This window comes from Acomys russatus, chromosome 1, assembly GCF_903995435.1.
Source record: "Acomys russatus chromosome 1, mAcoRus1.1, whole genome shotgun sequence".
NCBI lineage: Eukaryota > Metazoa > Chordata > Mammalia > Rodentia > Muridae > Acomys > Acomys russatus.
The window spans coordinates 13,987,276-14,000,673 of NC_067137.1; the positions used below are offsets into that span (position 1 = coordinate 13,987,276).

The following is a 13,398-nucleotide window of genomic DNA, read 5'->3' on the forward strand; positions in this document are numbered from 1 at the left end:
GAATCGAAGTAATGTTGGCGCGTGACAGGAGAACATGTGACTGACTACTTCTGGTCTCTGCATGGTAGCATAGGTAGCAGAAGACCCCCAGACGTGCATGCACTTAAACAGTCACAGGTGGAAGTGCCTGCCTGCACACAGATGGACAGACACGTACGGAAATAGAGGAACCTGTGTCTTTTATTCAGTGATACTATTTTTCTCGGGATATCCTTCTTTTCTGCATTTCTAATGTGGAGAGAAGAGCCATTTGTCATACTGTAACACAGCTCTGCCATTGTGAGCGATACCTGCGGCTGGCTGCATAACTCTGTCTCCTAAAGTCTCACAAAAGTCTTCCCGTAGAGCTCTGAGCACTAGTAAGAGGGGTTAAAAGTATCTATGCTGTTTTCTGAGTCTAGGGACGTTACTTGTGGAGATCTTTTTCTGCTCCTTTTTACTTTTCCTGTTGGAACAAGTTGATCCTACAGAGTTGCATTAATAGCAGTTATAAAGAGAAGGGTGGGGAATACAGCTAATGAAGTTAATGTGTTTTTGCTTACTTGTTAGATGCTTTTTATCACTTTTATGCAATCATTGTTTAATTATTAAGTTTGAGTCAATAGGAAGTTGAGGCAAAGACTCCTGTTTGAATGCCATAAATGTGTCCTCCGTCCTCTTTTATTGTTTGGGAATTTCCTATTTGTGTATAGAGTGTTGATTAAATTCACACTCCATTCCCTCACTGCAGCGCGTCCTCTAGCCCCTCGCCACTCTGCCCTTGAAACTTCATGTGCTTTTTTTTTTTTTTTTTAAGCCTAGTGTTAAAGCATGGTCTGGTGCTTTTTATTTAAATAATTGCTTGCCCCTCAAGAATCTCACTGTTTTACCAGCAAACCCTCACATATACCAAACTGATACTGTGTAACCTTGCCTTCAAATGATCGCTGATTGGCTGAATAAATGCCTACACCGGGGCAGGGCAGAAGTGAGATTGGCAGGGCCAGGGTTCATGGGGTGTGATGACAGAGGATCACAGGAGAGACGAGAGGGAGAGAAGAGGAGGCGGAGCTACCATGGGCTAGCGTGAACAGCTAGCACGTGGCTGGGTGGTGCACTGCACTGAGGATCGGTGATGGAGGAAGGCAGCCCAGATGAGAAACAGGTGCAAGTATTCATGGGGTACTGGATGGGAAGCGCATTACAGCAATTGGCATGGAATGTGGGGCTGGGAGGTAAAATACAGCTTAGGGAGTAGTTTCTGCCCAGCCCCAGGTTTAAGGCATATTAAAAACCTAACAGGTATCTGTGTCTTTTGTTGATCTGGTAGCAGGTTAAATGATTAACTGATGGAATAATCTATGGATTAATAATAAACATTAATAACCCATTTTATGCAACAGCCAACTCTTATGCTTTGACTACAAATTAGGATTTCTTTTTCTTTTGAGTTAAATTATTTAAAGTAAAATGATGGGTTAACCTGTTTTCTAAATTATCTATTTGAAACATTGAAGGTAGAGAATTAAAGATTTCTTTTTATAAAATAGATGACATTTTACCTACAAAAATTTTAAATATGAAGTAAAACTTTTAGACAAGTTGGAATTATATTTAGAAAAATTTCTTTAGGGTATTTTATTTGGCACAGTATCTGTGTGATGATACGCAGCACAACTTTGCTGTTCTTAGAGTGTATGGGTTTTAAAGCTTACCACTTTATTATTTATTTTTTCTTGTGAATTCTTATGTTTAATGACTTTCTTTGGGGACATAGCATCAAATTGCATTGCACACCAGTACAGTGAATATTCTGTTATTTTAGGCATATATTAAAATATATCAAGGAGAGGAACTGCCACATCCAAAGTCCATGCTTCAGGTAAGAATAAGAATGAATGAGGGAGAATTAAAATTATGGCTTTAGAGGGGTACAGAAAATGGAGGGACATGCCCCCTGTTGCGCATATATATAAAAATAAAAATTTTTTTTCTAACTGCAAATGGTAGACTCAGCACAGTATTGACTACTAGAAATATCAGCCTTGGTACTTTTATCTTTAGATCCTAAAAGTATACAAAAATGCTTTTGCCTAGGATGGTTTATTATAGGCCCCTCTGGACTAAATGCTTTTGCCCTGAGTCTTTGATAAAAGGCTCTTGCTTGTAATAAGGATTACTTTCATTTGCCAGTAACGAGCTGCTGTTAGTGTAGGTAGACTGTGTGTTTGTGTTCTTTGGGAGCACTGTTATTTGTATAAATGTTCTGTTTTCTAAAATTTATCACTTTGGGCAATTCCTTAGTTTTATAGTGTGTTTGAAGTTCATGTATAATAAAATAAATGTATATGTTTTAAAAGAAAGAAAGAAAGAAAATGACTCTTGTGTGAATCTGGTTGTTCATACAAGAGATTCTTGAGTCCCAGGGACTCAGCACATTTTGGGATTACATTGGTTTCTCTCTGTCCATTTCCTGAACACATGTGATATATTGTCTACAAATCTGTTTTAACACAAACAAAACCAGAAAGGGAGTCCTAGTAAGCCTGTATCATCCTCTTTACTGACGCACTCTTCCAAAGGAAAGTAAAACTAGCGGCTGATATTTTTTTCATTCATTCCCAGAATTGTTTGTTGTGTATAATCTATTATATTAATAGGAATTTACAGTCACAGAGTACTTTTCCACAGTATTGCTATATTAAATTTTATCTTTTAGGCAACAGCTGAGGCTAATAACCTTGCTGCAGTAGCAGGAGCAAGAGACAGCTATTGTAAAAGTATGGAGCAGGTTTGTACCTAATGTTTAAGCTTTCTGCTAGATAAGAATAGAAGATGTTTTATAATTAAAATAATTGAACTAATTTACTCTCTTTACATAGTGTCATGTTGCATTATTCTGTAATTGTCTTTGTATGGTCTTTGCTGGAATTAACTGTTAGCAAGTAAGTCACGTGGCTAGCATGCAGGATACATGAACTCTATTGTTGTTTTTTCTGACTCTGAATTCAGAATTAGCAGCCTGAGATGGAAGTGACGTTAGCTGGAGACCAATAGCAATTTGTTCTCCAAGGTTGCTCATCTTTTAAATACATGTTATGTTCTTTTTTCTCTTGCTAGTAATGTATTGTGCTGCTTTGGTTTACTAGTGGATAAAGAGAGGACAGTGTGAATACTGTGCCTTCAGTTTTGGTGATTTAGTTTCATTTGGAAAAATAACTTGATTGAGCCAGTGTCTTAGGGTTGCTATTGATGCAATGAAACACCATGACCAAAAGCAACTGGGGAGGAAAGGGTGTACTTGGCTTACACTTCCATATTGCTGTTCATCACTGAAGGAAGTCGGGACAGGAGCTCAAACAGGGCAGAACCTGCAGGAAGGAGCTGGTGCAGAGGTCTTGGGAGAGTGCTACTTACTGCCTTGCCTGATTTCTTATAGAAGCCAGGACCACCAGCCCAGGACGGCACCACACAGTGGGCTGGGCCCTCCCCCATCAATCACTAATTAAGAATATACCTTATAGCTCGGTCTTACAGAGGCATCTTCTCAATTGAGATTTGTCTCCTTTCTGATAATTCTAGTTTGTGTGTCAAGTTGACATAAGACTAGCCAGCACAGTTAAGCATATGATATGATTACTTATGAGTTGTTATGCTTAAGTTTGAAGCAGCCATGTAAGTGGTTTAATTTTATGAGACTTGAAATCTATGAGCACGGAATGCTTTTCAAGTATTACTTTTAGCATGTAATTCTTATTATAATTTGGTTTGTATAGGTATGCGGTGGTGATAAGCCTTACATTGCACCTTCAGATTTGGAGCGAAAACACCTGGATCTCAAGGAAGTGGCACTTAAACAGTTTCGTTCTGTGAAAAAAATGGGTGGAGATGAATTCTGCCGCCGTTATCAGGACCAGCTTGAAGCTGAAATCGAAGAAACCTATGCAAATTTTATAAAGCACAATGATGGCAAAAATATCTTCTATGCTGCTCGTACCCCTGCCACACTGTTCGCAGTCATGTTTGCTATGTATATAATCTCAGGACTGACTGGCTTCATTGGCCTAAACTCTATAGCTGTCTTATGCAACCTTGTCATGGGACTAGCACTGACGTCCCTTTGTACTTGGGCATATGTTAAGTACTCTGGGGAGTTCAGAGAAATTGGAACAATGATTGATCAGATTGCTGAAACACTATGGGAACAGGTTGGTATCTGTCTTTTGGTTTTGCTGTGACTGATCTCACTTGTGTTTGATTTCTAGCTTCCATTTCCTACCTTATTTGGACACCTACTGTTTGCTTTACGTGAAGAATGACAAGAGGATGGGTTTGGTGGGATTTTTTGCGGGGAGGGGGTGTAGTGTTTTGATTGTTTTTTAATATAGAGTCCAATTCAGTTAAAGGTTTGTTTCTCTTTATTCATAATTACAGTTTACTTTGGTTAGCTTCAATCTGTAATATCTTTGGTTGATTCTTAGTTATAAGCCCGATGATTATGCCAGATAGTGGGCAAGGCTAGATTTACTAATAATATTTGTGAGCAAAGAAAATATTGCCAATGAGCAATTTTAAAGGTAAGAAAAAAGTCTGGAAGTACAGTTAGTGCTTTCGGGAGGAAAATGAAAAATTTTAACCAATATTAAAAAGAAACAATGCAGGAGAAATATGTTAGGTCTTTGTATTTTCTGTGATAATGGTGGCAATTTATTGCAGTACTCCAAGGAGTAATTCCACAGAGATTTCTTTCCAAAGAAATGTTGATATCTGTTTTTTTTGGAAATATAGTGAGCAGAACAGAGTAGAGCAGAGCACCATAGTCAGCGAAAGCAACATCACCTATAATCTTTCACATCAAACCGGAGACCAAAGCCAGGCTGAAATCTCTGCTCAGCAATTATCTATTAAGGAAAGCTGTTTGATATATTTCTACCTGGATTGCTTGAGTATAGATAATTTCTCCCGTGGTTGTTGTTAAAATGGTCCTCATTAAGTACTGAAACACCATCTCCTCATGGAGCAGCAGAATGAAGCTGTAGTTATTGCTGAGGTGCAGCATGAGATGTTTTCCATGCCATTTCTGGGTCAGTGAGACACTGGGCTTGTCAGAAGTTAGGATTTACAGGTTCTGGTTTGTTTTGGCTTTCAGTTAAAAGACTGAAGGAATCAACCATTTTTTTTTTTTTTCTGAAGGAAAGTGATTAGGTATTAGAATAACATCATTATGACTATATAGATCAGTGGTTCTCAGTCTTCCTGATGCTGTGAGCCTCTACTACAGGCCCACATGTTGTGGGGACCCCAACCATGACATTGTTTTTGTTGCTACTTCCCAACTGTAATTTTGCTACTCTTACAGATCATAATGTAAATATTTTAGGGGATAGAGGTTTGCCAGAGGGGTCCTGACCCACAGGCTGGGAACCACTGATATAAGCTAACCCACTCTTTTAAAAGAACCCTAGTGTATTAAGATCTCTTTTGGAGTTTGTGTTCAGACATTTTAAGTTCAAATTTTCATCTCTTAAAATCAGTCCTACCGCTTTGTTGTCTTTTGATATTTTCTAGTAGAAGATGGATTAAGAATTATCACCTCATCACGGCTTTAAAAATGATCTTCTTAAAATTTTTGAACCAATACTATTCTTCTCTCACCTGGATTTCAGTAATTGTACACTGTCTTTTGTAATGCTGTCTGTTGACATTGATTCTAGGACTTTAGAAGTGCCGTTATTATAGAACAGTTTGACGGCAGAATCTCAGGTGTGTAAAGTTATTTTCAGTATAGTGAGGTAAGAGCCACAAGTCACAATCCCTAGTCAGGGAAGACTTGTGCTGTGTTCAACAAGCCTTGCCTAAAACTTCTTTGCATTTCTCTTTTCCTTTGCTTCAGAGGAGTCCCAGGAAGGTGAGAAACCTACAAAGTCTGAAATTCTTCTAGTCTTTAGCTCTAGCGCCAAGGCACTCTGAGTCGCTTCCTAACACGTCACTCCATGTTTTAGGTGTTTTCCAAACTGTTGGAAGTCACTAGACGCCGAGTGGTTCATCGTGCTCTTTCACCAGCACAGCGGCAGAGACTGTCATCCAACAATAACAAGAAGAAAAATTAGACCGTGTTTTTAACTTTTTCTCTATCTGAAGTGTTCACACTTACACATGTAGGACAGTAAGCAGGGCCGTCGGGGCCGGCCTGCACACATGCTGTACACATACCAGACTTAATGCTGCACATAGGGTACGGATCGCACATCCCTCTCATAGGATTTGTAAATGGTTTGAATAAGAGGAAAGTAATTTTTGTTGTATTATAAAATGTCTAATTGCATTGCTTGTAGCATCATAACTTTTTCTTCTTATTTTATTTTTTATTTTTTGGAGAAACATCTTTTGATTTCTCACATTCCTAATTATTTTTGTCATTGATTTGAATTGAATTTTTTATATCTGTTTTTATATGTACTCTTTTTTTACCTCATGTTTTTGTTTGTTTTGCACATTTCTCATACCACAGGTATTGAAGCCCCTGGGTGATAATTTGATGGAGGAAAACATAAGGCAGTCTGTAACAAACTCTATCAAAGCAGGCCTGACTGACCAGGTGTCTCATCATGCCCGATTAAAGACAGACTGACAGTTCATCTCCTCATGGACTCCACTCTCCCTTTTTTCATGCTTGCTGTACAATGAGAACTCAAATAAAAATAAACCAAAGTTTACAATCAACTGTAGAAGTAGTTTAGTATAACTGGCTTCACAGATGGCTGCCACAGAGTGTGAACATTGTTTGTTGGTTTTCAGCCTTCTTTCGATGTCTCCTTAGACCTGGAGATTGGCTGAGGAACATTAGTTTATCATGCACATTTGTGCCATGTTTAATTATTTTCTTTCTTTTTAATGAATTTAATGTTAGTGAAATTTGTCTTATGTAAAAGGATATTTCAGGGAAATATTTTAAGAAATCTATTTAGAGTCTCTTTAATATAGTATCCCATTGAAATTTAATTTTTAGAGAATTTATGAATCACTGTATCAAGAATCAGATCAGAATGACAATGAAGCCTTTATTGAGCCACCACATGAAAAGTGTATATTGCTTTACTGCCTTCAACGCCAGTATTACATAAATGCATGTACCAGAAACTTCACAGAAATCACATGACAACTCTTGTAGCTGAGAAGGTAATTCTGAAGTGTATATTTGTCTTGCCTTTTAAATTTGTAAAGCTGCCCTGAAAGGAGATGCATTATCTGGGAAACTGAACTGTCTTTGCAGTGTAGCCTTCATGTACATAAAATATGCCATTAATTTTATTGGGGGAGAAATTCCATCCAAAATGTTGCCTACAGCTATGAGTTAAGAGTGTCTATACAGTGTGTAGCTTTTATTTTCTAAAAAATCACAGGTAGGGCATGTATATGAATTATAAATATATAAATACAATTTTGTATTAAAAGTTTTGTAGTTTATGGCAAAATCTGGTTCTGTGGTAGGCTAATAAGTGCAGTCCCTGTGAAAGGAATGTTTGTGGCTCATGTCAGTGTGTGAATGCATAGACAATTTGAAGTTTTGATATATTTGTGATATTTATCTTCCTTGAGCACTGCAATCCCACCCCCAAGAGAATTCAATGGGAATGTTTTATTGTGACTTGTCTTCTGTTGCATTTTAAAGTTATTTCCTGTAATTTATTTTCAGTACATAATTAAAAATTTGTTGTATATATAAAATGAAACTTGTGATTCTTTTTTAAGGAATTCTTCAAGTCTGTATCTCACCGTATAACTCCCATATTTGTTCATGCTGAAAAGAGTGTGGGTTAGGGTACACCCAAATTAGAGCTCAAGGTATTGTATCTCAAAGCTAAGCTTGTAAAAAGTTATTTTTCTGTGTCTGTATATGTAAGGAATATTTTTTTGTGATAGCCTGTCTGAGGATTTATTGATTTTTCTTTCTTTTCTCTCCAATCTCTCTACCCCACCCCCCATCTTGTGAGAGAGAGTATGTGTATGTGTGCGTATGTGTTATATGCAAAGCTACCTTTTTTCAGTACTTTTTATAACCTCCTTTACAAAGGCCTATTAATGCACTCCTGTTTGGATTTTAAGTAAAGAGAATTCAAGTGTTGAGTTGCATGCATGAAAGTTCTAAATTTGCCTTGGTTGGTACATCTTCCCTCCCACTCCCATTCCAATCCTGCTTTTATATGGATTGTGTTTATTTCCATCTGTAGTAAATTGCTGCCTACTTATCTGTTCTTACACAAAAATAATCCATCTGAAAAGTCTTTCTCTTTATTTCTCTGACCGATTTGTTTTATGAATGCTGTAAATTGTTTTTATGAATGAAAAATAAAAAGTTTGTTGTATACTAGCAATTGTTCTGAAATTAAAAACTTACACAGATTTATACCCCCAACGTTAAAAGTGAAGTCTAGACCATTGGCCTCCATAGTATTTCTTACTAGAAATAGTATTTTCCCTCATGAATTCTCTTCAGGACTCCAAGAAAGCGCTTGCTTCAGTTTCATCTGGAAAGCTCTGGCCATTGTTAAGCAAGAAACTGTGAAAACAAAACAAAAAAACCAACAAAATGGATTAAAGACAAACACTGAAATAACATTTCGTATTGGTGTATTTTCTGTGGTACTTTTTTTCTTTCCCTTTCTCTTTCTTTCTTTCTTTCTCTTTCTTTCTTTCTTTCTTTCTTTCTTTCTTTCTTTCTTTCTTTCTTTCTTTCTTTCTTTCTTTCTTTCTTTCTTCATTAGGGTAAAGTTTGGGTTCCCCACAAACCTATCTAAAGCTGGAATCCCAGGGCTCCTATGGCAATATGGGGTGGTTGGAGGGTCGGGGGGGGGGGCAGGGACAGGAAATGCCTGGAAGTTCAGGACAGATAGCCTGGTATCTGTAATAGTGCACAAGAGACCCTGCCTCAATTTTGTCATTTGACTGCCACACATCATGGCCTGATTGCCGAATTAATTCACACATGAAAGTGTACATGCACACTATACACAGTTTTTCTCTCCTCTCTCCCAAGTGGCCTTTGAGATACAAATGTGGTGTTTTAGCCAGGTAATAATGAGTAGGCATTTGATTAACTGCTTGGCTGCTAGTGTGGTGTGTATCCATTGCATATTTCTAGGAAGTCTGCCTAGTTTTTATTAATTTTGAAGGAACCCAGGGCCTTTTGTTGAAACAAAGGCAAAATTGCTCCCCAGATTAACACATTTCCTACTTTCCATTCTGAAGTTAAGACATTTTTTTTGTTTTGTCTTGTTTTTTGTATTTTGAGACAGAGTCTCTCTGTGTAGCCTTGGCTGTCCTGGACTTGCTTTGTAGACCAGGCTGGCTGTGAACTCACAGCAATCCGCCTGCCTCTGCCTCCCGAGTGCTGGGATTAAAGGCGTGCGCCACCACGCCTGGCTTAAGACATTCTTAAAACAGGCTGATTTTTAGCTCAGCATTTCCCCCCAAAATCTAATGCCTCTGAGCAGCTGCTGAGCTTTGTTCACTTGTTAGCATTTTTTAAAAGTTAATAAAGGATTATGTAACCTATCTTTGGGGGTCTTTGATACCCCTTCCTGTTTATTAATCATCTCTTCTAAATTATGATTAGATCTTTCTACAACTGGTTGTCCTGTAGGATTGTGTGGTATACCTGTAATATCTTTTATATATTCAAAAAACTTTGATTTTTCTAGAGACATGCTAGAGCATTGTCTTAATTTGAACAGATATCCCAATAATACCCATAACTTCTAATGAATGTGCAATCAGCCTTTTCAGAACTTAAAGCAGTTGCCCATTGAAATTCTGAATACTTATCTATAGTATAGTGCATATACTTTAATTTTCAAACTCTACATAGTGAAAAACATCCATTTATCAACTTTCTTTTCTTTGGGTACCCTTGGGTTTCTTCCTGCAGGTAAGGGAGTTTGGTTATTCAAAGAACAAGTAGGATATTTCCTTATAATTTCCTTGGATTGTTGCCAAGTGATAGAAAAATCTTTCTTCAAACCTTTGCTGTTCACATGGTATTTCTTATAAAATTTGGAAGCTTCTAGCTCATTTATATTAATGGCTGGTCAATTTCATCATGTCGTTGTGCCTGAGGACCTGGTAGACCCATATGATATCTGATATGTGTTATATAGAGAATGATTTCTATTTCTGATTACTTGTAGTTGAATAAATAGTCAAGTCAATTCTGAATCATCCAGAATAAGTTCAGCAGTTTCTATAAGCAAAACAACTCTTTCTGCATATTGACAGTCACATTCTAGAATGGCATATGGCTCTGATTTTTTTAACTGAAGCATAATTGCTCTGAGCCACTTTACTTTTCTGACTTACAACCTGCCTTTCCTGACTTATTTGCATCAGTATAAGGGATCCATAAATTGGTGTCCTTTTTACTATATGAGGGAGGATCCAATTAGTTCTTTTTATAAATCAAAATCTCTTGCTTTTAGAGCATTTGCTGTTAATTTCTTCTCCTCCCCCCAATTACTGTATACTCCTTTTCTATGTTCAGCATTAGTAAAAGGCTACAAGTTTCTGCTGGGTCTGTCTATTCCTGCTAATTGATGAAATCTCGTTTTTTCCTTTCAGAATAAATTCAGAAAAAATTTTAAATGTGTCTTTAATTTTTTACTGCTTATGTGCTAAAAATATCCACTCTAAGATATAAGCTCTCTGCATAAGAATTCCCGTGGGAGAATGAGTAGAAGGCAAAATAATTAAAATATAGTCCAGCTTTAGATATAACTGATACACATGTGCATCCATCCTCTGTACCAGGGCCAATTCTCTCTCAGCCTCAGCTGATAATTTCTTAGACTATTTAAGTCCTTATCACCTTGTAAGGTTTGAAATAAATTACTTAGCTTTTGAGTAGTTAATCCAATTGTGAGCCTTAGCCAACTAATATCTCCCAACCCTTCACCTTCGCTTTTATAGTCCCTTGAGACTCAAGGAAGTCACTTACATTTACCAAGGCATTTTGGAATCAAAAGCCAGATCTGCAGCCCCACAGACAGGAGACCTGTATCAACATCAGGTAAGACCACACACAATATTAAAACACCATGGTGGACAGGGATAAGTATAGAGGTGGAGATGAAATCATAGAGACCTGGGCCGGATGATGAAGGGCTTTGTGGATTGTGTGATCCATCCTTTCTTTCTTTCTTTCTTTCTTTCTTTCTTTCTTTCTTTCTTTCTTTCTTTATGAATATATGAAACATCTCAGATCATTCAGATCTGTTAGATCTAGTGCTAGGGAAGTACTTAGAAGTAGGATTACAGGTTTGTCTGTTTGCTAATTAGGAAAACTTTCTGCACAGCCATATGAAATGATAATGTAGTCTGTTGTTTCCCTGTGAGAGAGGTGGAGCCTGTTTAGGAAGGATAAATATTGACAATGGGTTGGAATATAATCTCATATTTAAAAGTCAGGGTTATCTCCCATATATAGATCCATTCTTAACTTCAGATGTTATTTTATGTCTGGGCCGACTAGCCTGGATCTCTCTCTGTTATCACTCCTTTAAGGATCTGGTTTTGGGCATAGCTGATCATTGCAATCTAACTATTTAGAGAGTGTTCAAAGATGGCGTGCAACTTTTTACAACAGTCTGTGTTCTTTCATCGCCTTTTGCAGAGAAGAGCACTATCTACATTTTATAAGTGAACAGAGACTCAGGCTGCTATGGAAATACAACCTTCAAACATGACTGTCTTATAAAATATAAACTGATCAGAATGTATCCAATTCTTTAATGAGGAATCCAATAAGATGGCAAGCTGGGTTCAGCGAATTGGAACACAGGAGTGCTGCATTCCACTGTCAAGAGTATTTTGAAACAAATGTACCGAGTAGTGTGAGCCCTTAATAGAAAATGGCAAAGTCGAAAACAGCCAGCCAGTCTCAGACTTTGGTGCTGTACAACACATTTGCTTTTTCATATGCATAGTGATTGTTATGGCCAACTAAACCGGCATCTGTTATTTTATATGATGGTTCCGTGTGTGTGAGTGTGTGTGTGAGTGTGTGTGTGAGTGTGGTGCGGAGTGTGGTGAGAGAGGGAGAGAGAGAGGGAGAGGAGAGAGAGAGAGAGAGAGCGAGCGGAGAGAGAGAGAGAGAGAGAGAGAGAGAGAGAGAGAGAGAGAGAGAGAGATGGTGGTTGGTAGGGGTGCTTAAAATCAACTCAGCAAATTTCCAGCACACTGTATTATTTTTCATTTATTTAGTGTGTGTCTATGTGTGGGTGTTTGTGTGAACATGTGCCACAGTGACTATGTGGAGGTCAAAGGGCAACCTGAGGAGTGGGTTCTCTTGACCATGTGACTATAGGTAATTGAACTCATGTCTTAAGCTTACAGGCCAGCATCTCTATTGCCACCCATAACACAATACTAACTGTAGTTTTTACACCCTACACTCCCTCTCTCTGTGCTCACATTTTTGTATGTCTTTGACTATGCTGGCCTCCAGACAGCAGGGCTTGTCTTTATTCAGTCATATTTCTAGCCCATAGGACAATACCTGGCACAAGTGTGAACAGAATGCACAAATATTAACTTCCTGAGTCGTCGTCTTCTTCTTCTTCTTTTTTTTTTTTTTTTTTTCCAGTACAGGGTTTCTCTGTGTAGCCTTGGCCGTCCTGGACTCACTTTGTAGAGTAGGTTGGCCTCAAACTCACAGAGATTCACCTGCCTCTGCCTCCCCCAGTGCTGGGATTACAGGTGTGCACCACTGTGTCTGGCTCTTCCCGAGTCTTTTAAAAATGTATCACAGTTTAAAAACATATATTTCAGAAGTAAAGGCTATTGGATAAAATAAGTGTCACATCAAACACATAAATATCTTCCTGCCAAAAACCTAGAGAAGCTCTTTCTTAGAAGTGAATGAGTACATTTAATTGGCATTGAAAAAGAGCTGCACTTATCCAAATTCATATGGTATACACGATGTTTAAAAGATCCTGTCCAGAGCCAAGAAATCTGGGCTGGGGGGGGGGGGCCCACAGAGACTGATGCACCAACCAAGAACCATGCACTGAGAGGACCTAGACCCCCAGCTCAGATGGACTTGATAGGTAGCATGGTCTCCATTGCCAGCTTGATCACTCCCTCCTGGTGGGGCAGCCTTGCCACGCCACAGAGGAAGAGGATGAAGGCAGTCTAAATGAGACTTGATAGACTGAGGTCAGATGGTAGGGGAGGAGGACTGGGGAGGGGGAAGGGGGGAAGAGGGAGGGAGCTACAATAGGGATGTAAAATGAATAAATTCAAAATAAATTTAATAAAAAAGGTCCTGTGAAACTTACAAACCTTTTAAAATTATTATTTTAAAATTGTGTGTGTGTGTGTGTGTGTGTGTGTGTGTGTGTGTATGAACACGCATTAAGTATA

General features: G+C 38.1%; 1 protein-coding gene across 3 annotated transcripts in view; it reads left to right on the top strand.

Moving 5' to 3' along the window:
• Atl2 (atlastin GTPase 2) overlaps positions 1–8,598 on the top strand; it is a 48,748-nt gene extending 40,150 nt beyond the window's left edge. The window contains exons 10-14 of one of the 3 annotated variants that reach the window (XM_051165356.1): positions 1,805–1,861; positions 2,699–2,770; positions 3,756–4,187; positions 5,873–5,887; positions 5,982–6,168. In XM_051165356.1, the coding sequence (XP_051021313.1) occupies positions 1,805–1,861; positions 2,699–2,770; positions 3,756–4,187; positions 5,873–5,887; positions 5,982–6,089 (684 nt within the window). In that variant the 3' untranslated portion in view covers positions 6,090–6,168. Of the gene's footprint in view, positions 1–1,804; positions 1,862–2,698; positions 2,771–3,755; positions 4,188–5,872; positions 5,888–5,981; positions 6,169–6,490 lie in introns of those variants that run through there. The other 2 variants (XM_051165396.1, XM_051165428.1) reach the window with 2 other exon arrangements.
• Positions 8,599–13,398: the final 4,800 nt, after the last annotated feature.